The 21,760-nt window shown below is 50.7% G+C and overlaps 7 protein-coding genes and 2 non-coding genes across 9 annotated transcripts; 3 read left to right on the top strand and 6 right to left on the bottom strand.

Moving 5' to 3' along the window:
- Positions 1-335: 335 nt before the first annotated feature.
- On the top strand, positions 336-3,816 carry YCS4 (condensin subunit YCS4; the record flags this gene model as incomplete). Its single annotated transcript, XM_076687764.1, has 2 exons — positions 336-523; positions 570-3,816. 2 exons carry the CDS (start codon positions 336-338, stop codon positions 3,814-3,816), a joined length of 3,435 nt encoding a protein of 1,144 aa, XP_076538003.1.
- A 97-nt stretch (positions 3,817-3,913) lies between these two features.
- On the bottom strand, positions 3,914-5,239 carry TRVA0_074S00232 (RNA recognition motif domain-containing protein; the record flags this gene model as incomplete). Its single annotated transcript, XM_076687763.1, has 1 exon — positions 3,914-5,239. One exon carries the CDS (start codon positions 5,237-5,239, stop codon positions 3,914-3,916), a length of 1,326 nt encoding a protein of 441 aa, XP_076538002.1.
- A 1,629-nt stretch (positions 5,240-6,868) lies between these two features.
- Positions 6,869-7,429, bottom strand: THO1 (Tho1p; the record flags this gene model as incomplete). Its single annotated transcript, XM_076687762.1, has 1 exon — positions 6,869-7,429. The coding sequence occupies one exon, from the start codon at positions 7,427-7,429 to the stop codon at positions 6,869-6,871; it is 561 nt and encodes a 186-aa protein (XP_076538001.1).
- Positions 7,430-7,912: 483 nt separating this feature from the next.
- TRVA0_074S00188 (uncharacterized protein) lies at positions 7,913-9,940 on the bottom strand (the record flags this gene model as incomplete). Its single annotated transcript, XM_076687761.1, has 1 exon — positions 7,913-9,940. One exon carries the CDS (start codon positions 9,938-9,940, stop codon positions 7,913-7,915), a length of 2,028 nt encoding a protein of 675 aa, XP_076538000.1.
- An 814-nt stretch (positions 9,941-10,754) lies between these two features.
- TRVA0_074S00166 (uncharacterized protein) lies at positions 10,755-13,774 on the top strand (the record flags this gene model as incomplete). Its single annotated transcript, XM_076687760.1, has 2 exons — positions 10,755-11,062; positions 11,114-13,774. Exon 2 carries the CDS (start codon positions 11,624-11,626, stop codon positions 13,772-13,774), a length of 2,151 nt encoding a protein of 716 aa, XP_076537999.1. The 5' UTR covers positions 10,755-11,062; positions 11,114-11,623.
- A 132-nt stretch (positions 13,775-13,906) lies between these two features.
- On the bottom strand, positions 13,907-15,034 carry TRVA0_074S00144 (uncharacterized protein; the record flags this gene model as incomplete). Its single annotated transcript, XM_076687759.1, has 1 exon — positions 13,907-15,034. The coding sequence occupies one exon, from the start codon at positions 15,032-15,034 to the stop codon at positions 13,907-13,909; it is 1,128 nt and encodes a 375-aa protein (XP_076537998.1).
- A 1,275-nt stretch (positions 15,035-16,309) lies between these two features.
- SLN1 (osmosensing histidine protein kinase Sln1p) lies at positions 16,310-19,660 on the top strand (the record flags this gene model as incomplete). The annotated part of the gene is made up of 1 exon (XM_076687758.1): positions 16,310-19,660. One exon carries the CDS (start codon positions 16,310-16,312, stop codon positions 19,658-19,660), a length of 3,351 nt encoding a protein of 1,116 aa, XP_076537997.1.
- Positions 19,661-21,063: 1,403 nt separating this feature from the next.
- TRVA0_074S00111 lies at positions 21,064-21,182 on the bottom strand. Its single transcript, XR_013062104.1, has one exon. It is a non-coding gene; the product is annotated as a ribosomal RNA (ribosomal RNA).
- Positions 21,183-21,184: 2 nt separating this feature from the next.
- On the bottom strand, positions 21,185-21,255 carry tRNA-Gly(GCC). Its single transcript has one exon. It is a non-coding gene; the product is annotated as a tRNA-Gly (tRNA).
- Between the last annotated feature and the right edge of the window lie 505 nt (positions 21,256-21,760).

The following is a 21,760-nucleotide window of genomic DNA, read 5'->3' as shown; positions in this document are numbered from 1 at the left end:
TTATCAAACTTTCTACGGTTCTCCTTTTTTCCTTGTAACCCCTCAGCTGAAAGCAGAGACAATATTCAATTACAAATAATCTACAAATACGCATGGATTATTGTATTTTTGCTGTAGTACAGTACCAGTATAGTACGCGTATTGCCTGTATTTGCTGAAGGCAATGATACGCGCGTTTCGAATCCCGAGCGCGTCGCAAAGAACTAAAACGAATTTAACGCGTCGGCGTTGTCGCGGCAACCACCGCCACACGCGCGTCAACAAACAGAAAAATAAACACCTCCCCAAGTCAAATCACACCAAATACGTCCGTCTTTTGCCCCGTAAAACAAATAATGAACGACTTTAATCTAGCGGAAGTTTTTGCGGAATTCAGCAGCGACCCCGAGAGGCTAATAGACGACTCTTCGCTGCCGTCGTCAGACCCGTACGAATGTTTAGATACCCTGATAGATCAACTGGCCGTCTCGCCTAATAACATCACCGAGTCCGATAATGAAAATACCCTAGCATACTGTATCAAGTAAGTTAACCGTCCAAAAATCAAGTGAAGCACTAACACCCTATAGTTCCTTCCAGGATTTGAATGAAAAGTCTCGAGAGAGGCTTTTGGATATCATAGTATCCGGCATGCAGCACCAGATCAACTCAGTATCGGATCTCCAGCCAGGAGACTCGTCACTACAGGAGCTGAAGAGCCTTGTGGAGAGATACTCTTTCTATCTCCATTGGTACCTTATAAATTTGGAGAAGACGTCGTTTAAGAACCAGATGATGGTCCACCGGGCGCCGGGAACCAATGCCAGACAAAAGCCTAGCGCGGAATTCGCTTACGCTATCCAATTGGTTCTCACTTCGCTGGAGTCTGCGTGTAGTATGCTCAAGCAAACTAATCTGGGGGTTATGCTGGCTACGAGCTCAGAGCTGGACCTGTTTATGAGTATGTTCCTCAAGCCCGTATACCTACTCATGGAAAATGAGCAATTAATGAAGAATGCCCCGGCGCGGATGCACATGTTCAAGGCGATTTGTTTGACGGTCAAGTCGCACCAGCAGCAGTCCAACGTCCAGACTTCGCTTATGCAGCTACTTATTTATTTCGAGCATCTCAGCGAGCCTCTGGCCGAGCTGCTCCAGATTCTCTACGAACAGTTTGACCACGTTAACACGACGGAGGAGATGCTCAAGGAGATCAGCATGAAGAGCTTTAATAATAACGATACCAAAGGACCCAAGTTCATCTCCGCGTTCATTATCAAACTGTCGCAGCTCATCCCTCAGCTCATGATGAAGAAGAGCATGACCATGGTCGTCCAGCTTTTGGAAAGCGAGTCTTTCACACTGCGGTGCGCTATCATAGAATCATGCGGTAATATTATTGTCTACATGGCGCGCACCATCGCCGCGGAAGGAGACTCTTCTTCGGATAGAGGCGACGATGGAGACGGCGATGAACTGAGAAGGAAGCAGTTTTATGGGCTCATTGATCTCGTCGAAGAACGAGTGCTCGACGTGAACCCTTATGCGCGGTGTAGAAGTCTTCAAGTGCTTACCACCTTGTGCGAAATGGAGCAAAAGTTCACGTCGCGCCGGCCGCGGATCACGAACATCGCCGTCCAGTGTCTCAAGGACAAGTCTAGTTTGGTGCGACGAAATGCCATTAAGCTTCTAACCCGACTCGTGTCGACCCATCCTTTCGGCCTCCTCCACGGCACCCAGCTAGCCCTTTCAATATGGCAAGAACGCCTTAACCAGGCCAACGCAGAAATTGACAAGATCGTTCCAGCTGCCGGTGAAGAGTCGATCCTCGTAGACCAAGCGCTAGATGCTCCTTCTGATAACGAAGAAGATGAAGATGACCGAGAAGAAAAACAAAAGACTGCAGACAAGAAGACGGAAATGATTAATCGGCTTAAACTGACGAGGAAATATTACGTTGAGGCAATTGAGTTCATCGAGCAGATCCATGACGCGCTGGACCAGACTCAATCGCTTCTTTTCTCGAAGAACAAGAACGAAATTATCGACGCGATGGACTTCTTTGTGCTTGCCGACGCGTACGGAATCGAGCCTGCCAAATTTGGTATTCGCAAGATGATTCATCTCGTGTGGGCCAAGGCCAACAATGACGAGGGCCAGGCGATCCAGGCCCATCTAGTCGAGTGCTACCACTCTCTCTTCTTCGATACGCCATCCGGCATCTCCGAGGCAGACGCCAATCTGCTCGTGGCTCGAAACCTCATTTCGCTAACCTACGGGGCTACTCTCGCTGAGCTGGCGTCGCTGGAGCACTTGCTCAACTTAGCCCATGCGGCACAGCGAAAAAAGAACACAGTAGGGAGAACTTTTGTTAATGCGGGTGTTATTAAAATGCTATGGAAGATCTATGGCTACGAGCAGCGCGAGATTTCAAAGTCTCAGAGACGAGGCGCCGTTATTATCATTGGCATGCTCGCCCGGGCTGACTACACCGTGGCCAACGCTGGAGTAGAACTCCTGCTGCGCATTGGCCTGGGTGAAAAGGGCAAGCAGGACCTGGGGCTCGCAAAGTACACGTGCATTGCCTTACAGCGATGCATCCAGAACAAGTCCGACAACGCAGCAAAGTTCCCCAAGGAGCACGAAACTATCTCCAAGCTGTGCGAATTCCTGCTCATGCCGTATAGCAGCATGGAGTGGTTCGGTGTCGCCGAGCAGGCCCTCAAGGCTATCAACGAGCTGTGCAACGAGCCGACAGAAGTGTTCACTGCCCTCATTCGCCGCAAGACAAGAGAGGTGTTTGGCAATCAAGACTCTGAGTCCTCTGACCAGCAGTCGGGGCTTTCGCAGCTGTTATTCCTGGCGGGAGACATTGCGCTCAAGACCATTGTACACTTGGAACTGTGTGAGGCGGCTTTCAAGCGCAAGAAGATCGAACTCGAGAAGGAGAACGCCAAAAAGAAGAAAGACGCCGCCGAAGAAGACACCGCAGACGATGACCTGGAAATGGTTGGCGGCGGCACAACTGAAGACGATTTTACCGACGCCATTGCGTACATCAGGGAGCGAGAGCTGCTTTTTGGCGAGCAATCGCTGCTGGCCCGGTTTGGCCCCATGGCTGCCGAGATTTGCAAGCAGGGTCTGCGGTCGCCCCAGCGAGACCATGTCAGCATTGCGTCTGTGTCGTGTCTGTCCAAGTTCATGTGTGTATCAGCCACCTATTGCGAGGACAATCTGCCGATTCTCATGACACTACTGGAGCGGGCCGAGAACTCTACTATCCGAAGCAACTGTGTCCTGGCGCTTGGCGACATTGCCGTGTGCTTCAATCATATCCTCGACGACAATACCGACTTCCTGTACCGACGACTGCATGACAAGTACCCCGTGGTTCAGCGGACTTGTCTCATGACGCTGACGTTCCTTATCCTGGCCGGCCAGGTAAAGGTCAAAGGGCAGTTGGGCGAGATGGCCAAATGTCTCGAGGATCCGGACCAGCGCATCGCCGACCTCAGTCGCATGTTCTTCACCGAGCTGGCTACAAAGGACAATGCCATCTACAACGGGTTCATTGACATGTTCTCGGTTCTATCTACCGATGCCAAGCTGCCGCAGGAGGCGCTGTACAAGATTCTCAAGTACCTGGCGTCGTTCATTGACAAGGAAAAGCAAATCAAGCAGCTGGCCGATAAGCTTCACGCGCGAATGGCGCGGTGCGACAGCTCCAAGGCGTGGAACGACCTGGCCTATGTCCTGGGCATACTCCCGCACAAGAACGAGGATATCGTCAATACCATTTCCCAGGGGTATAAGTATGTACCAGTCCGGGCTGACTAGCCTTTCTTTTTTTGGATGCAAGCCAATAAGCCAACGCAGACAAGTGGGTAACGTATGTATCGCATGCCAGAAAAAAAAAAGAATAAATAAAAGGAGTCTATGGCGACTGCAGCTTTTCGGTTGCAGCACCATTTGCGTCTCCATGGTTAGTACGTTTCGACGGTCGTTCGTTGTACCGGACGCGTAGTTCTCTACCGTTGAACTGCGCCCCGTCGAAGAGTCTAATTGCATTTGCCGCGTCCTCCTCCGTAAAGAAAGTCGCAATGGCATATCCCCGTGGCATGTTCTCTTCGTTGAGAGGTACTTCGACGTGATAGATGGCCGCCCCCGTGCGCAAAAAGTCCTTGAGGTCCTGCCACTGCGTGTTGAACGGAATATTGCCAATGTAGCACACTTGTTTCTCTGTGGCCGAGTTGAGCCTCCGCCCGGCGCCCGGAGTAGAATGCGAATGCAGGGGCCGCGGCAGCAGGTCCGAGTTGATTACTGGTATAGTAACGTACTCTCCAGCCGGGGTCACAACGTGGATATAGCTCAGGGAATTGGGCTGTTGTGGAGGCATCGCCAACTGCGGCGGCGGTGGACCCAGTGGCGGGCCCATCGGGTGATGGTTAAACTGCGGCGGCGGCATGGCGGCGCCAAACGGCGGGAGCCCCATGGGGTGCGGCGCGTGAGGCGGGGCATGCATCGGCCCCGAAGGGTGCGCCGCGTGCGGCGGCGGGGGTGGGGGAAGCGTTGGCGGATGGCCCAACATGTGAGGCAGCGGCGGAAGCGGCATGGCAGTCATTTTGGGGGTTCCAGAGCCGCTGGGTCCTCCGCTCTCTCTCGGAGTGCTGTTGTTGTTGTTGTTGTTGCTTCCGCTGCTCTCCGCGGTGTCGGGTTGTTGTTCCTGTGGGACGGCGGCCAGCGGAGCGTCGTTCGGGACCATCGGCGACGGAATCCCCGACGAAGAAGACGCGCCATTGTAGTGGTGCTGGTGATAATTGTTGTAGAGGTGATGCATCGGCGGCGGGCGGTCAAAGTTGACCAGCGCGGCAAACATCCTTTCCGCCACCCCATTGCCTGTGTCGTGCGAATTCACGGCCGAAATGAACGCCACGACCTGGTCGAACCCCTTGGCCTGCACAATTGCCGTGATGGGGTTCACAGTGCGGACGTGGACAACGCGGAGCCCCGGCGTGATTCTGAGCACGCGGTCGCGGATGACCCGCCACGAGCTACACGGCGAGTAATTCGTCAGCATCAGTGTGTAGTCGCGGTTGTCTCTGAACGGCGGTGGCATCGCAAACACGGGGTCCGGCGTCTGCTCGCCAGAGGCAGGGTTGCTGTAGAACGGCGGGTAGCGGGGCTCCTCTCGAGGGCGCGACACGTGAGACGACACTACAAGAGGCTCCTTCCGCTTCGGAACCGTGGAGTCTGAAGCCATTCTTGTCCTTTTAAAAACCTGGCGCTTATTCCTTCCTCCTCTCTCTCTCGTTGGACCCAATGGTTGATGATGATGCGGTATGTGGTGTGTGGTGTGGTGGGAGGCAAACCCATCGACTCAGCGCGGCCCCTACCTCATGCGCACTGCGGCACACACAAAAAAAAACAAAAAAATTCCCCAACCTTCTTTTGCCGGCTTCGGGATTCGAACGTCGGCTCTTTCTTGCAATTGGAGCAGTTCGATAGGGTACATGGGCGAGTTGATTTCTTGGGGGACCAGTCCCCCAAACCCCCTGTAGCTCGGCTCCGCCGAGGACCTGTGGAAAACCTTAAAACACCCTGGAGTAGATCATGATGGTGAATTTGAGCTCAATTGCCGTGATAGAGCATTTCAAAAAGTAGAAGAGGGATTGCATAAGGTGGTGTACCTTCACTTTGACTTTCAGCAAGAAGTATAGTGAGCAATCAGTAGAACCATCATAGTAGCAGCGCTAGAATTGTTCAATTGACCCACATAGGAAGCATGCTAGAACTACCATAACACAACAAGAGCAGTCATAAGGAGTACCTGTATATACGCTCTAGTTCACTAGGTTCAATTGACTTCTAATGATATTAAAGCATGATTATGAGTACCACGGTATAATACCGGTTGACCCTGATAAGATAAAAAAAAGTATGGTATAACTTCCATTGGAAGCACAAATAAGAGCTATAGAGCTACAGTACCAAAGACAGTATCTAATAGGGCCTAGTGCGTACGCAATGGAACCACTACTGGGCTGAGATATAAGAAATACTAATAAGACTTACAATAAGCACTAACTAGCTCTTCTTCAAATAGACGTACAATAAGGACTATAATAAGAACTACCATGCTCTGTTTCAATAATGTACGATAAGAACGATCTCTTAGACATTCCATATAAAATTTTATATTTTGCAAGTACCTCCTCTACAACGGCTTGCTTTTCTCCAAATACCTGGTAACCTTTCAATGGTTAAAGATGGTTATTGATGTTGAAATACCAAGAGATTGCGTTGCAGTCTTGCGGGTAGTACAATATTCCCGAATGGTTTAAGCCTTTATTACCAAATCCATACCTCCGACTCCGATTCCATATAACCAGGGCGATCCAAAAGGCCACCATGATAGATACCAACAGAAGCATGAATTAGACTTATCCTACCGTACATAGAAGATATGGATATAATTAGACGTAGTAAGGGTTGCAATAAGAACTGAGCATACTTCTTCTTCTTCTTCGATGCTACCTCAAAACGTACAATAAGGACTAATGTAGGAACTGGAATACAATGGGATATACCGGTATAGCCAGATGATAAGAACTACAATGGTAAATGCCTGCTTCAACAAGAACTATTACAATAAGATAACAACAAGATATACCTGGATAACAGTTAAAAACAAGATGCATAAGATGAACAGTAAGAGCTGCAATTAGAACAAGTTGTACAATAAAACGTAATGAGATACACAGCAAGGACAAGATGTGTAGGTTGTATATTCATAACTATATACCAAACATAAAGGGGAGGGCCCCTGTTACTGTAAATACTTTATCGCTATACACCGTACGGTAGTACATAAGTCCGTATAAATAAAAAATTACGCCGCGAAACGTTCTCTTCGTCGTCGAAGCTTCTCCTCGTCGTCAATTGGCGCCTTGTGCGGCCTGTCTTGCTTGGTCACCTTGGCGCTCTTGATCTGAAGAATCTTGTTCACCTGGGACCGCTCCAGTCCAAACTTCGTCACCCGATTTAGCATTCCCTCGGTCTCTTTGATACTGTCCTCGTCGCCAAACCGCCTGCCTCGTGCAATTCGCTTATTGAGCTCGTCAATGACTCGCTGCTTCTCCTCTTCGGTCACCGCACCCTCTCCCGAGGCTTCTTCATTATCCTCGGCTGGTTCGGCCTTCTGCTCGGTCACTGGCGCCTCCGCTGACTCCTGCTGCTTTTCCTCTGGTTGGTTCTCCGTCTCCACTGCAGATGTGTCTGGCTGGACGGTTTCTTCAGGAAGCTGCTCCTCTGCCTCTGTCTCCTTCTCTGCCTCAGCGTCCGCTTGTTTGAGCCGCTCCACCAATTCGGCCTTGGTGCCCGAAAGAGCAAGTCCTCGCTGCTTGAGGATCTCCTTCAGCTCAGCTACCTTCAACGATGTGTACTCCGCCATAGTTTGTACGAGTTCGAATGGTCGGTGTTCCAATTTCAACTCGGGCGACACCATCACCACCCAACGCGCACCACCAATACCGACGCGTCGCCCCGAGGGGGTTGGGGGCTGGCTTGCACTATCTCCGCGTAGCGTGTACATTAGGTGAAGAGCCTAATTCCGCTTAGCAGTACCCCAGGGAAGGGGGGTCTGGCGGGGATAAGTTTCCTCTTTGTTATTCTGTACCTGAGGGTTTGTTACAGCCCGTTGGGACTTGTTACGCGCATAACTAAAGCTTGTTACAGCCTGTTGGGAGTTACGTAACGCTGTAACAAGAATTGCATACCAACACGGAAGTGATGGATGCAGAGATTCTCCACGAAGTGGAGCTCCAAGGGGGGTTTGGGGGGACTAGTCCCCCCAATTACACTACGGGTAGCAGAGCCCCCCAAACCTACGGGGTGACGCTTCGCGTCGGGAATGATTCTATTTGATATATATAAGTTATTCGTCGAAAAGCGTCTTGCTGTTGATGATAGAGTTGTTAGAGCTAGAAAGGTTTGAGGATGGCTTGTCTTCTTCGTCGGTAGGAGTGATGCTACCATTGTTAGACGTAGATGGGTGGATTGACGCCATGCGGAGGGTCTCGGGTGTGCCAATGACGGTCGTAGAATCATCATTGAGGTGGCCGCTGATAACCATGGACTCCATGGCATGTTGGAGCTGGCCGTTGCTCTTGGAGAAGTCTGCCCGACCCTCGGGACGGCCAAAGTCAATGACCTGGAACTTGATGGGCCTGCCAAACATATGAAGCACCGGTGGTTCACCATCGTCGCCACCACTAAAACTGTCGTGCGGATCGCCTTGGGACTCGTCGTAGATGCTCAGCGTGAACCGGCGGTCTTCGTGGATGAACGGGTAGGGAAGGCACGGCTCAAGCTCGAAGAAGGAGAGCGGATCCGCCGGCGAGGGCGCCCGTTTCTCCTCGCTCTCCCCTGTATCTCCATTCATCTCGTTGTCTGCGGGAACATCATCCGTAGGCACTACTGGGCTCATGGGAATGTCGTACTTCCAAAGACTACTACCCGTAAAGACGTTGGCCACAAGGATTTGGCCCTGTTTGAGTAGCAACAGCTGCATGTAACGGTCGGACTTGGCTCGCCTGTTGAGCGGAACAAACACCGCGTCCTGGATGCCCCAGGCAGACAGCTTCCACACTTTGTTGGTCGAATTGAGCGAGCGCCGCTTGTCGAACCAGTGGACACTGCCTTTATCAGCGGTAATGATGCCTAAACCGCCGTAGCTGTCCCATATGATGCGCACGACGCGGGCCGGAAGCTTGCCACGGACATAGCGCCCGGTTACGCTGACTTCTTTCGGCACGAAAGTCACGTCGTATGTGTACATCGAGTCGCCTTTGGTCGACACCGTGGCGAGAATTGCGTCGTGTGGCGACAGAGAGAGCGCTGAAACACCGGCAATGGGCGTGAAGTGGCATATCGTCGACTCGGTCGGGATGTCAATGATCTGAACGTCGAGCCCGTTCGACGAGTCGGAGAACAGGCCATTGAGCACGCTTATTGGCCTCTGGTGGTCGTTATAGTTGGTCGGGCTGGTTCCGGGGATTGCGGTCGCGCTGGGGCTGGGGACCTGGTCCTTGTTAAGGTATGCCTTGATTCCTGCGACGCCTGCGTCGGACAGAGACTTGAGCGATGCGGCGGCCGTGTTCGACACGGTTTCTACGATCCGCTCGTAAAGTGGGCCCGACGGCGGCAATTTGAGTGGCGTTCGCCCTGTCTGTTGGCCCTTAGAGGCCGCCGGAGTCGCAATGGCGAGCCACCGGCCCTGAACGTCGAACAATGGCTTCCCATCGGCGTTGAGCGCAGCCTCGAGTCCAGAGAGCGCTAGCGGAGTGAAGTCGCGAGCAGAAAGCAGCGTCACGAGCCCATTGGCCGCAATTATGGCGATATAGCCGCTGTTTACCGGGCAGTACACCGAGTAGGGACCCGGTCCCGAAGAACTAGGCGGCAGAACCAGAGTCTTCACTTTCGGGGGTTCTGCGGTTTCCGGGGTTACGAGATTATATACTTCGAGAATAGAGGTTCGCTTCCTTACACTTTGGACAATTGCCTGGCGGGTACCTGGAATCAGCGTCGAGGACATGATGATTCCATCAATGTTATTTGCCGAGCCGGAAACGGTGTAAACACCGCCAGAGGCGACTGGGTCGTACTCCCACAGCTGGAGGCTGTTTGCGTAGGACACCAGAGCCTCACCCGAGGGTCCAAATGAGATTTCCCTCACCAGCTCGCGGTCAATGACCCCGGCGACCGGCGGCGCCGCACTGGGCGGAGAGCCGGCGGTTGCGTCCTCCAGGGCATCCCCCTTATTGAGGATGCGATTCTTGGTCCATTGGGTCGCTGTCGCCAGGAAGTGCTGGCCCTGGAACGCAATTGGGCTCTTATAAATCTTGGACGCATCGGTTGAAGTCGCAATCTGGTACGGCAACGGGGACGAAGCCGGTACCGACATGGTTGCCCCTTCAGGCTATTTCTTGAAAATATTTCTTAGTTGCCCAACTGAACGAGAAGAATCAGTGTGCTAAATAATATTTCGTTTCCTTGGGTTGGGTTGGTAGTTACGTGGATGGTATTCAGCTCATTCGTATCTGCTGTGTTGAGGTTGTCTCCCTCTCTCTCCTGATAAGAGGTTGCACGCCGCCAGGGGGAAGGAGGGGCGGCCTTATCGGCGACCGGGGGGCACAATACCATAGTGCGTGCGCGCGCGCCATAGCAGAACCCCCCTTTCCGCTGTCTGCTCGCTTTGCCCGCATATGACCTCACAGCACCACACGTGGCCCCGCGGTAGATCTCAGCACGCAATTTTACCCCCCATCACATTACAATGAGGCGGTTAAACACAGGGCGTACAACGAAAAGAGGATCTCATTTTGTCTTACTTTTGCAAGTGGTGTGGTCCACTCCTGAGTGTAGCAAGGGCCCAAAGTTTTGTTAGTAATTGCAGGCTTATTGCAAGTATGCTGCAGGTCAATTACCGCGTAGTACTGTAGTGGCGATGGTGTGATAGCAGATTACAGCACGGTGCAAGGGGGACATCAGGGTCCCGCGTGCGGCTGAGACACGTATGCCGACTGACTCCTCCCCCAGCATGACTCTGACCCGCCGGCTGGGGAAGGCAACCTTATCATTCCTGGCCCCCCTCCCCTCCCAAGAGCAAAGCTCAATTGCCACCTGATTTCGCGAGGTGTTTAGCCATTAGATATACCGTGCTGAGCTTGTGGTTGTTAGAACAGAGTCAGAGCACGTAGTGTCAGTCGGGAGGGCTTCTCCGATAGTCAGTAGAGACAAGTGTACGTAGATTGCTTGTTTGAGAGTGTCATCATCGCTTTCCCGATTCCAACGGTCGGGTTTGTAGGAGGGGTTTTCTTGTGTTGTTTCGTTTGTTGGGTAAAACCATCATCCTTTTGCCTCCTTATACCGTTGTGAAAGCTTCATTGAAACGACGACACACGACTAAGTGGGCTAGTCCTTCTCTTACTGCTATCTCGTACTGTTTGAGTGGAATAAAAGATAGAGAAGGGCTTTGTTGATATCACCATCGTATTGGGATCCGATCGAATCTCAGCTGTTTTCGGTAAGTATACTAATAACTAACCATCTATGTTAAGACTAACGCGGATAAAAGAGAGTCTATCTATTTTATTGATTGGTCTGTCGCCTTTTATTAATCGATATCAACCGATATCAGGGCGTAACTTTTTTTTTCTTGTTGACTTACCTATCGCCAGTTATCAACCGATATCAGGCGATAGAGTAATTGAGGCTTGTTGTTGAACTATCGCCATTTATCAACCGATATTAGACGATAGAGTAATTCATATCAAACGGTGGAGTAACTGGACTCAACCGATATCAATCCGATAGAGTAACTGAGGTTCTTGTTGACTATCGCCATACATCTATCGGTATCAGGCGGTAGAGTAACCAAGGTTCCTATTGACTATCGCCATATATCAACCGATATCAAGCGGTAGAGTAACCAAGGTTCCTATTGACTATCGCCATATATCAACCGATATTAGGCGATAGAGCATCTGGGGATTATCAAACGGTAGAGTAACCAAACTCAACCGCTATCAACTGATAGAGTAACTGGGGATAGAGATTTGTGGTTCAACAGGTAAAGGAATTGGAAATGCCCCCTCCTCATCCTAAAGATACTACATACTTCATCACAAACACGGACCCAGCGAGCAGCGGCACAAGCAGCGCCTACTCCGGCGGCGGTTGGTCCTCTTCTTCGCCCTCGCCAAAGCATCTCAACCACTCGAAAAAGGCTGCTGCCACTACTCACGTCTCTACCTTCAACGCCAACTCGCACTTCGCAGCAATGCGGCCTTACCCCTTCTCCGACATTGCCGCAATGACCTCCGACGAGGACGGCGCGTCCATCATATCCACTTCGCCCGTGCCAACCTCGTCTATCATGTCCCAGGAGGACGAAATCCACGTGATTTCCGGCGCAGATGACTTGGGTGGAGACGATATGAGCGTAGAGATTGCCTTTGACGAAGAAGAATACATTCCAGCCAGAGCCGAAGCTCCCGAAGAAGGAGAAGGAGCCGAAGAATCCGAGGGCCCTCAATTCATCATGCCCAGGGTGACGGTCCCGTCGCGGCGGCCGTTCACTGCAAATGGCCTCAAACTTGGCAAACTAAAGGTTCTGGTTGCTGGAGGAGCTGGCGTGGGCAAAACCTCACTAATTAAAGCCATTGCATGCGTCAACCGCGATATCGTGCACATAGACGAAGCCATTGATGCCACAAGAGATAACTCCGTCAAGGAACTGCACGCGTCTACCAAGCCCCTGCCAGTGTTTTGGATGAAGGACCTCGACGCAGCCAGCAATAACGCTGATGAAGAGCAAGCACCCCCTCAACAACAAGAGAACATGACTAGACGCCCAAGCCTCATCCACTCGGCCTCTACAGTAAGATCGGACGAGACTGCCCTCGACAGGAACGTGTGTTTTGTAGACACGGTAGGCGCCGTGGGTCCAGCCGAAACAGACGCTGTCATCGACTACCTTGAAAAGCAGTTCAAGCGCACGGCTAACCTCATAAACATGGCCAATCCACAGGCGCTGAGCATTCTGACCTCTTCGGCCTCTCCAGACTTGCCCCACGCCGATGTCTGCTTGTATCTTATAACCGGCCACTTGAAGCAGGACGAGGTCGACTTCGTTGCGCGACTCACCGCCTTCCTACCCGTTATACCCGTCATTGCCAAGTGCGACCTTCTGTCGCCCACCGAGATCGTCAAGCTCAAAGTGGATGTCCTCAAGCAGTTGGACCGGGCCGGAGTGCGCCCGTTCCTGTTCGATACACGCGTTGCCGACGCAATCGAGGCCGGGGAACGCATGCTCCGAACTGGGGCTCTGGACGAGCCGGCGACTGCTAGATTAGGTGAAGAAGAAGAAGAGCAGCAGTTCCTGCACCCGTTACTGTTCCCATGTGCCGTGGCGTGCGTCGAGAATCCGGAAACTGAAATGCTTGCCAGCGTCCTCATGTCGCCCGACTACGCACCCGGATTTGTCCAGAGCGAGCTCATGAAGCTCTGCAACTATGTATTTAACGAGCATGGCGCCGCCTGGCTGCGATACACGGCGGCCAAAAAGTTCCTCAATTGGACAGTGGCCGCCCAGGTCTCCAACAGCCTTAACTTCCAGCTGGGCGCTGCTACTACTAGTACCGCACCCCAGCCGCCTCCCAACCTGCCTTCTTTCAATCCGAGTTTTATCGATGACGAAGAGGCCGGCTACTCGCTGATAAAGTTCCAGTGCGAGCTTGAAGACGAGATGGAGCAGCAGTTCACCATCAATTTGCCCAATTCCATGTTTGGACGGCGCGCCAAGGCACAGCAACAGACGGCGAAGTGGGCAATGCAGCTCGAGCAGTGCGCCCGCCTCGAGAACGAACAGGCGCTCCGCATCAGCCTATCGTCTAAACGACGCATTGGTAACCGTCTCTCAACTCGCCGAAGGCCTCATGGAGCCCGCTCGCCGGGCGTGTCCTCCTCCGTGCGCAACCTCGACCCGCTGGGGCTCCACAATCTTTCGACCAAGGCCTTCACCTACGCGGTCCGCGCGCTCTCAGTATTCTTTGGCATAAAGCTTGTCACTCTCATCTACACCTTGACCAAGTCTTCCTCCTCCACTTGTCTGCCACCAGGTCCTCCTATGACTGCGTCAGCCCCAGCCCCTAAGGTCTCTCCAAGGGAGACGGTACACAGCCTCAGAGGACTGATGAACACCGTGGTTGAGTCTTTGATGGTGGGCTGGCGATAATTCTTATGCTGAAATGATGTATGACGTTGATGTTGATTTACGACGATTTGTATGACAATTTATGATACTATTAGCTTTTAGCAGTTATCCTGGGGCCAGCCCCAAACCCCGTAGCTCCGCTCCGCGGAGGAGTTAACGGCCCGTCAAGATGGAGATTTCGCCCGCCACAGAATGCTTCGAGTCGTTGAGAAGGAATCCCTTTTCACTGCCCACGCCAAACAGGTCATGAATGACATGGTTCTTCGGGTACGGGTTCATGCTCGCCTCGTCCACCACTTCTAGCATTGGCGCCGCCTCGAACGCCAGCCGCTTGCGGCCCATCTTCTCAAACTGCCCAATGCTCGTTAAAAGACTCAACTCAAGCTCCTTCTTCCCCGGCTCCGTGTAGAAGAAGGAGATCTTGTCGCCCGGCAGAAATTCAGCCCCGTTCTCGAGAACAAGCATGCTAGCTCGAGGGCTCCAGCTGCCGCCTCCGCCAGATAGCACCTCGAATCGGCGCATTGGCTTGCCTGGAGACTCTATTACGGCATACACCTTGCGCTTGAGCTGGCTCTCAGTCTCAACTTCCATCAAGTCAGACGAGTTTTCCAAGAACGATGCAGCGGGCCGGTCCTCAATCGTCTTGATCATGTTATCCTTGAAGGAAGTAATCTCCAGCCCCAGCGGGTGCACAGGGACCAATGGTGCCGCATGGGCCTGGGTCTCCTCCAGCTGAATCTCGGGCAGCTCTACATGAAGCGACGATAGCAGGTTGTTCTCTGAAGACACCATGTTAGTCGAGATCATCGCCTCGGTGCCGAGCGTGAAGAGTGTGTTCGCTCCCGGGACGATGACCTGGGTATGCTTGTCCGCCCCGATGGAAACATACGACTCGGGAAGCGCCCAGTTTTCTCTAGCATTGACGAGACCCCGGGCGTTGACCGACCGCGAGGTCGGCTCATCGGAGCTCATTGGTTTGATGTCTTTAAGGCTGAGCGGCCCTTTGAGGTACATGATCGACAGGCCGTCTCTTTGGGCTCCAAACGGAATGCTGTCCACAGCAAACCCTACCGTCTGGATGGGCGACTTGTTTACGATGCTGTAAATGTCCTCGGCGTACTGTGGAGTGCCGGCTATGATCATCGAGGCCGGGGTGAACGCGCAGTTCTTGCCCACGTCGAGGTAATTCTTTATGGAATCCGTGGGGTTAATGACAGTTTTGAGGTGCGCATTAGTGTTCAGTAGTCTCCTACCAAGCGGTTTCACGCCTTTCCTCCACATGTTCAACGGTTCGTTTAATAGCGGTCTCTAAGCGGGGCAAATTTGATAGTCGGAGCCCGCCTCACCATTTCGTTTATCAGCCGGTACAACTACAATGTACTGAGATCAGAGGCACTACAAAATATGGGGTATGCGGTACTATGAGTTTTTATTATTACTTGGATATCTAGATTGGATTCTGGAAGATTTGATTTTGAAAATAGTTGGTATATCAGTTTCCTGTTAGTTTTAATCTTTAGCTGGCAGGCGATAGGTTGAAGAATCAACGTACTCAGTAAGCACGTTAATGGCCCTTCAACATATTAAGATCACTTCTGAAATGAATCTGTGATATTTATACGAGATTCTTGTTGATGATCTATTGGTTTTGATCTACCAGATAATGATTTATCGGCATTGTACTCTCAGTACTTATGCGGCGAAAGCATAAGGTAAAAGCGTGGAATAATCTGTCATTCTGAATTACCGGTAGAATATAGATTCAACCTGAAATGATGGAAAGTATTATATCTATACCTCGTAGTCGCATTCTCGTTTTCCACTCTCACCGTTAGTACGAGTCTATTCTTCGAAAATACGTAAAACATCTTGCACCGTACTTTCCTTCATACAGAAAGCACTCCCAGTAACTATTAGCCCTCCGAATGACGAATAAAATGATGTCCTAATCCCAAAATCCTACCAAATTACCAGTGTGCTAGTTAATTAACAAATGATCAATAAGACATACCTGTGGTGCCCACTACATTACGAAGAGCTAAGCCACTCGTCACTTGAATGTAGCACTTTACAGGTGCAGGAAACAAAAACACACTACGTTGCTAAATGCAAATGCAATCAAACCAAAAAAAGACAAACTAGACCCATGCACTTCTTGCCCAGCTAATACCCCACGAATATACATTAATTTAACTCGCTAAAACACGTATCGTTTGCGTGGGTTAAAATATTATTTGCCATGCGTCTGATCGACGCTCATCGCCGCATGCGCCGCTTGCGGCGCTTCCCGTATTGGGCAAAAGGTGCTGACGCGTACAACGGCGGTACGGAATGTACCCGCATAAAAACCAAATAAGTTCGATTGACATTTACTTTGAAACTGTAAAAATAGCGACGTACATGAGCAGCACATATTCTTCTCCTCCCTGAAAAGTACACCCACACCTCCCCCCATACTCCTTTGCAGACGGAAACCGGGCCGCTCCACCATACGCAATATATTAAAAGTTCAAAGAGGGCTTGATGAGTCCAAGCCAGGGGACACAAATCGCGTGAATGAAGAGCGTCCATATCGGCATCCGGCTCCAGCTGATCATACTGATTCTGCTGGTAGTCGGCATCTCTGTGACTATCTTTGCTATTGTGACTGGCGTAAGCACATCTTCCTATGTGTTGAATCTCCGCGGCGAGCGGCTCCAGGTGGTAGCCATGCTCAAGTCGTCACAGATAGCCCAGGCGTTTTCGTCCCTGTACTTCCAGGTTGCGTGGATTTCCAACAGGCCGCAGCTCCAGGAAGCCCTGGCGCGTTATCGTGCCGGGAACAACTCAGAAAGTAACTGGGCTGAGGTCAACACGTTCTTTAACGCTACTCTGGGCACTTATAGCGTCATTATGGGTGCGGGCATCTATACCCCTGAGCGCGAGATTGTGTACAACGTGACGAACTCGACGTGGATCGGGCCGTTTAACACCCTGGACCCGAACCTGCTGCCGCTGCACGAGAATGAGAAGCTGCCGGTGTCCATGACGGACCTCGGGGGCACCATAGTGGCTCCGGCAGGCATCCCGGGGTACCCGATGTCGATATCGCTTCCCGTGATGCAGAATACGACCTTGCAGGACGCCCAGAGCACCGTGGGCTACGTGACGCTCATCCTCAATACCATGTCCATTGCCAAGGTTGTTGAGGATACGACGGGTATCGCTTCCAGCGGTGACATGGTTCTCGTAGAGGGCGTGCCCAATTATCTCCCTGACCGCGACTATTCCAACTTCCGGTACATTGTAGGGCCGAAAGGGTCTCTCCCGTGCAATGTGTCGCAGTGTCAGTTTGATATCGACGACTATAGCGCCGTGAAGGCGGCCCTGGAGTATAACCGGACCGATGTGTTTCTGGATACACAGACGACTAAGTCAGATAGTATGTCTGTTGGATTCTCGCCTGTGGATGTGCGGTTCGCTACTTGGGCGGTACTGATAGAGGAGCCGCATAGAAACATTTACTCGCCGATCCAGCGCCTGCAACGGATTGTCATTGGCACGTCGTTTGGCGTAGCTGGTTTCATTATCGCCGTGACTGTGCCTGTGGCGTACTTTGCCGTCAAGCCTTTATACCGGTTGAAGAAGGCAACAGAGCTGACCAAGAAGGAGTTCCACAACGCTGACCCGCTCAGTAGGAACCCCAGCAATCCCAGTAATCCCAGCAACCCAAGTATTACTGCCCTATCCAATGGCGGTCGTCCCCCTGATTCCAGTGGGCCAAACCCGCCCAATAATCTTCCCCCTGGAAGCATTGGGAATGACAAAATATCCTCTAATGATTACGAAAACGAGACGACTAATGACCATGACGAAGAAAAACACATCAACAAGTCTAATAATACTAATAATACCACCGACGGCGAGGTTGTCCGGACCCGCGAAATAGAGAACCCCGATGCAATGGACAACTCTTCGTTGAGCGGAATGGGCAGGATCCTGGGCTTTGTCAAGAGGATGTTCTTCATCCGCGACTCTGGACTGCAGGAGACGTCCCACAAGGCGCCCAATAAAGTGCCCATTTCCGCCCGTTTTTATAGAGACGAGCTTACCGACCTGTGCGAAACGTATAACCAAATGGCAGAGGAGCTGGTCAAGCACTACTTGCACTTGGAGGACCGCGTTGCAGAGCGCACCAAACAGCTCGAAGAAGCGCGAATCGCTGCGGAAAAGGCCAATGAGGCAAAATCCCAGTTCATTGCAAATATCACCCACGAGCTGCGAACTCCTCTGAACGGCATTCTCGGCATGACGGCTGTATCTCTGACTGAAAACGACCCGAGTAAGATCCGCCGCTCGCTGGGGGTCATCTTCCAGTCGGGCGAACTCCTTCTCCACTTGCTCAATGACCTACTCACCTTCTCCAAGAACCAGATTGGCAATCTCCAGCTCGATGAAAAAGAGTTTATGCTCAAGGATGTTATTGGCCAGCTCAATTACATTTTCAAGAAACAGGCCCATGACCGGAACATCACGCTCAAGTACATCATCTTTAATGAGCTGGCGTCCTACCGTGTCCTGTATGGCGACTCGACTCGAATTCTGCAGATTTTGGTAAATCTCATCTCCAACAGTCTCAAGTTCACTCCCTCGGGTGGCAACGTTACTGTCCGCGTGCGGTGCCTCGGCGACCCTTTTGAAGCGCGAAAAAGAATTGGCGCGATGTCCAGTGTCAAGCTCAAGTCGCGCTCATCGACGGGCATCCTCTTGAGCCACACCCATTCGGCAAGCATTAATCGGAATCTTAACTCGCTCCTTACTGAGACTCTCTCTCGCGTGGAAGGAATCGAGGTGTCGCGAACTCATAGCCTTTCGTCTGCGACCGGTTCTTTGCGTGGAATCAAGGGCAGATCCGGCTCCGTTGCTAGTAGCAGCGACCAGTCTACCGGCCTTGTCGTTAGCGAGTCTGCCCAGGATCTGGTATTTGAGTTTGAGGTAGAAGACAATGGGCCAGGCATCCCGGAAGGCATGCAGGAGAAGATCTTCGAGCCGTTTGTGCAAGGCGACCAGGCGCTATCTCGTAAGTTTGGCGGGACTGGTCTTGGCTTGTCCATTTGCAAGCAGCTGGCAACTCTCATGGGCGGTCGGATGACTGTCAAGTCTTATCTCGGAAGAGGCTCTACGTTTAAGCTGCAGATCCCCATGAAGAACACCCGAGTCATCTCTGGTATGGTGTACCCGGATCAGCTCTATGTGCCGGAGGAGATTGACATTGAGCAGCTCCCCGATCTCGATGCTCACATTGACAGCACCAATAGGCTGATTGAGGGCCCCGAGCCAGGCTGCAAGGAACTAGTTCGAACGCCAAGCGTCAAGAGTTCTAAGAACCAATCGGACGGCTATTTCCCAGCACCACTAACTAAGGCGCCTCGGCCCAGCGATGACCAGGCTGCTGCCGCTCGGGCCCGCTCTGCTTCGGCCCTGAGCCGGATGGAGAGCGTTCGTGTCATGGTTGCTGAAGACAATGTCGTGAACCAGGAGATTATCAAGCGAATGCTTCGACTAGAGGGCATCCACGATATTACTGTGGCTATGGATGGAGAAAAGGTTGTCTCTAAAATTGAGGAGGCCATTAAAGAGGGCGTTTACTTTGATATTATCTTTATGGATATCCAGATGCCCCGGTTCAATGGTCTTGAAGCAACGAGGTTCATTCGTGGTACTTTGGGATACCCGTATACCATCATCGCTATGACAGCGTACGCAGACAAGAGTAGCGAAGCACAGTTCATTGATGCGGGTATGAACGGCATTCTTACCAAGCCTGTTATGAGGCAGAACTTGCAGAAGGTTCTTAATGATTACTGTCCCGGTGCGCCATTGCATGAGCCCTCTGTTCCTGCACACAGCAATCCTTCGCCAGTTTAGACTATTTATTTATTTATTCTATACATGCTTTGTTATCATTGTACGTTGCTCCAGCCTTCAATAGCGGGACTTCACTAAATCATTATTTCCGCTCTCAAGGACCTCCGTGGTCATCTATCTGATGCACAGAGGTTCGAAAACGTTAACTTGGCTATATCAACAGAGCAAGATATCTACAACGAGGAATAAAATAATCATAACTACTGTACGTTTCCAAGCTAGTTTAGTTATTTGTCTGTTCATTTATTTCCTGCCATAGAGATTAATCTCCGTTCGTGGATTTGACAGGAAATTGCTCAAACTCGAGACCTTTAGTTCAATATATGCATATGAAGTTTAATTTTTACGGCGGATTAATCAATTGCCTATTGGGTGCCAGAGAATAAAGTACCAGGTTATGCCAAAGAATGTGGGAACTCCTACAGGCGGTGTCCCTGAAAGATTCCTAGGAACGCACGCTCAGTCCGTCCTGGAGTCAGTCGCTGTTATATAAGGCCACCATTCCCACCATTTTCTCTTTTTCCTTTTCTTTACTGTTTCTATTGTGAACACTTTGATATTACTACGTGTTTGACCAGCAACACATATGAAGTTGCAGCCTAATTGGCCATCTACCTTTCTAAGTGTGTCTGTTATTCTTATTACGTTTAAATATTACTGCGTACCTGTTCGCAATATCGACTATTTGCCTTCAGGAGGCTAACAATTGTGCTTTTAGGATCTCCCACGTCACCCCAATATCTATAATATCTATGAATGATCAATTGTTAATACTTTGTCAAGTGGAGGCTAGCAATGTTGTACTTCAGGGCTTGACTCAACATCTACAAGCACCTATAGATCGATCCATTAGATGAGGCGATTGCACGTAATTACCTTATTTGCCAGCCTTTATATATATATATGCAAGATGCATTCATTCACACGTGCATGAATGCATTCACACCAGATCGATTTGTCATGAAAATCCAATCTGTTGGGTGCCAGAGAATAACGCACCAGCAAATGCCTAGGCGTATGCGCCAAGGAATGTGAAAGTCCTGTGGACGCAGCCTTAAAGGTAGACTCCTTGGAGCGCGCGCTACTCGGAAGTCCGATTCGTGTATAAATAGCACGATCTGTCTCTACCCCTTTCCTTCTTTACCGTCTTTAATGTAGACACTTCGGTGTCTAACCTTGTACCTTCGTATAAATAAGGATCAGATATACTTTATAATTGATATTTGACACCTAACAAGATATACTTTATAATTGATATTTGACACCTAACACAATCATCTCTGCTTTGAACTCCCAGCGTTCGACTTTTAGTGCGGCTGAAGCCGCACGAGCCGCAAAAATATGCGCGATAATGCACAATTGTTTCATAGATACTGCACGAAAATGCATGCATGACAAAAAAGCTACAACACTCGCTGTTCCCGCGTTGTCTCCAACCGCGGTACTTGGACGAGCTCTCAGGTGCTTAACTGCTGCCGATCGAACGAGAGACGGTGTTGCCACCTGGATATGGTCGTAGCTAACTGCGTTAGCCCGGAATCGAACCGGGGGCTCATCGATGGCAACGATGAATTTTACCACTAAACCACTAACGCTGTTCGCTGAAAATCGAATTAATGACACGATGCGGCCACAAATCCAAGTCACGTGATATATTTAATCACGTGACCGATTTTTTTAGATATTTAATTTGCTTTTTTTCATCGATTTGCCAATATTTTGAGTCATTAAAATATAAGATGCATCATTATTGGGTAAAATAAGCAATTTAACCACGCATTTATTAATAAAATAGCTAATTTGGACGATAAATGACTGAATTACGCCAATTGAGAGAGAATTGTCACAATTCATGCAGGAATTTGAACGAATAATATTCATTCTGGACTCCTGAGGCTGTCTTAATAAGGCAATTATTATCCAGGATATAGTGTATCTGTTGGAGGCTAAATAGATCTAGGCAATAGATTCCTATTATGGCTCCTGGGGGGGGGGGTTGGGGTGTGAATACCTTGAGTACAGATGTTAGCAAGAACAACAATATCAATGTTGGACAGGCGAACAAGTACACAGGAATATCAAGTAGTAAGAAATAACACA

Source organism: Trichomonascus vanleenenianus (genome assembly GCF_965637985.1).
Source record: "Trichomonascus vanleenenianus strain CLIB 3782 genome assembly, contig: TRVA0_074S, whole genome shotgun sequence".
NCBI lineage: Eukaryota > Fungi > Ascomycota > Dipodascomycetes > Dipodascales > Trichomonascaceae > Blastobotrys > Blastobotrys vanleenenianus.
Note: the sequence above shows the minus strand (reverse complement) of the source record. Positions and strands in the feature narration are given on the sequence as shown.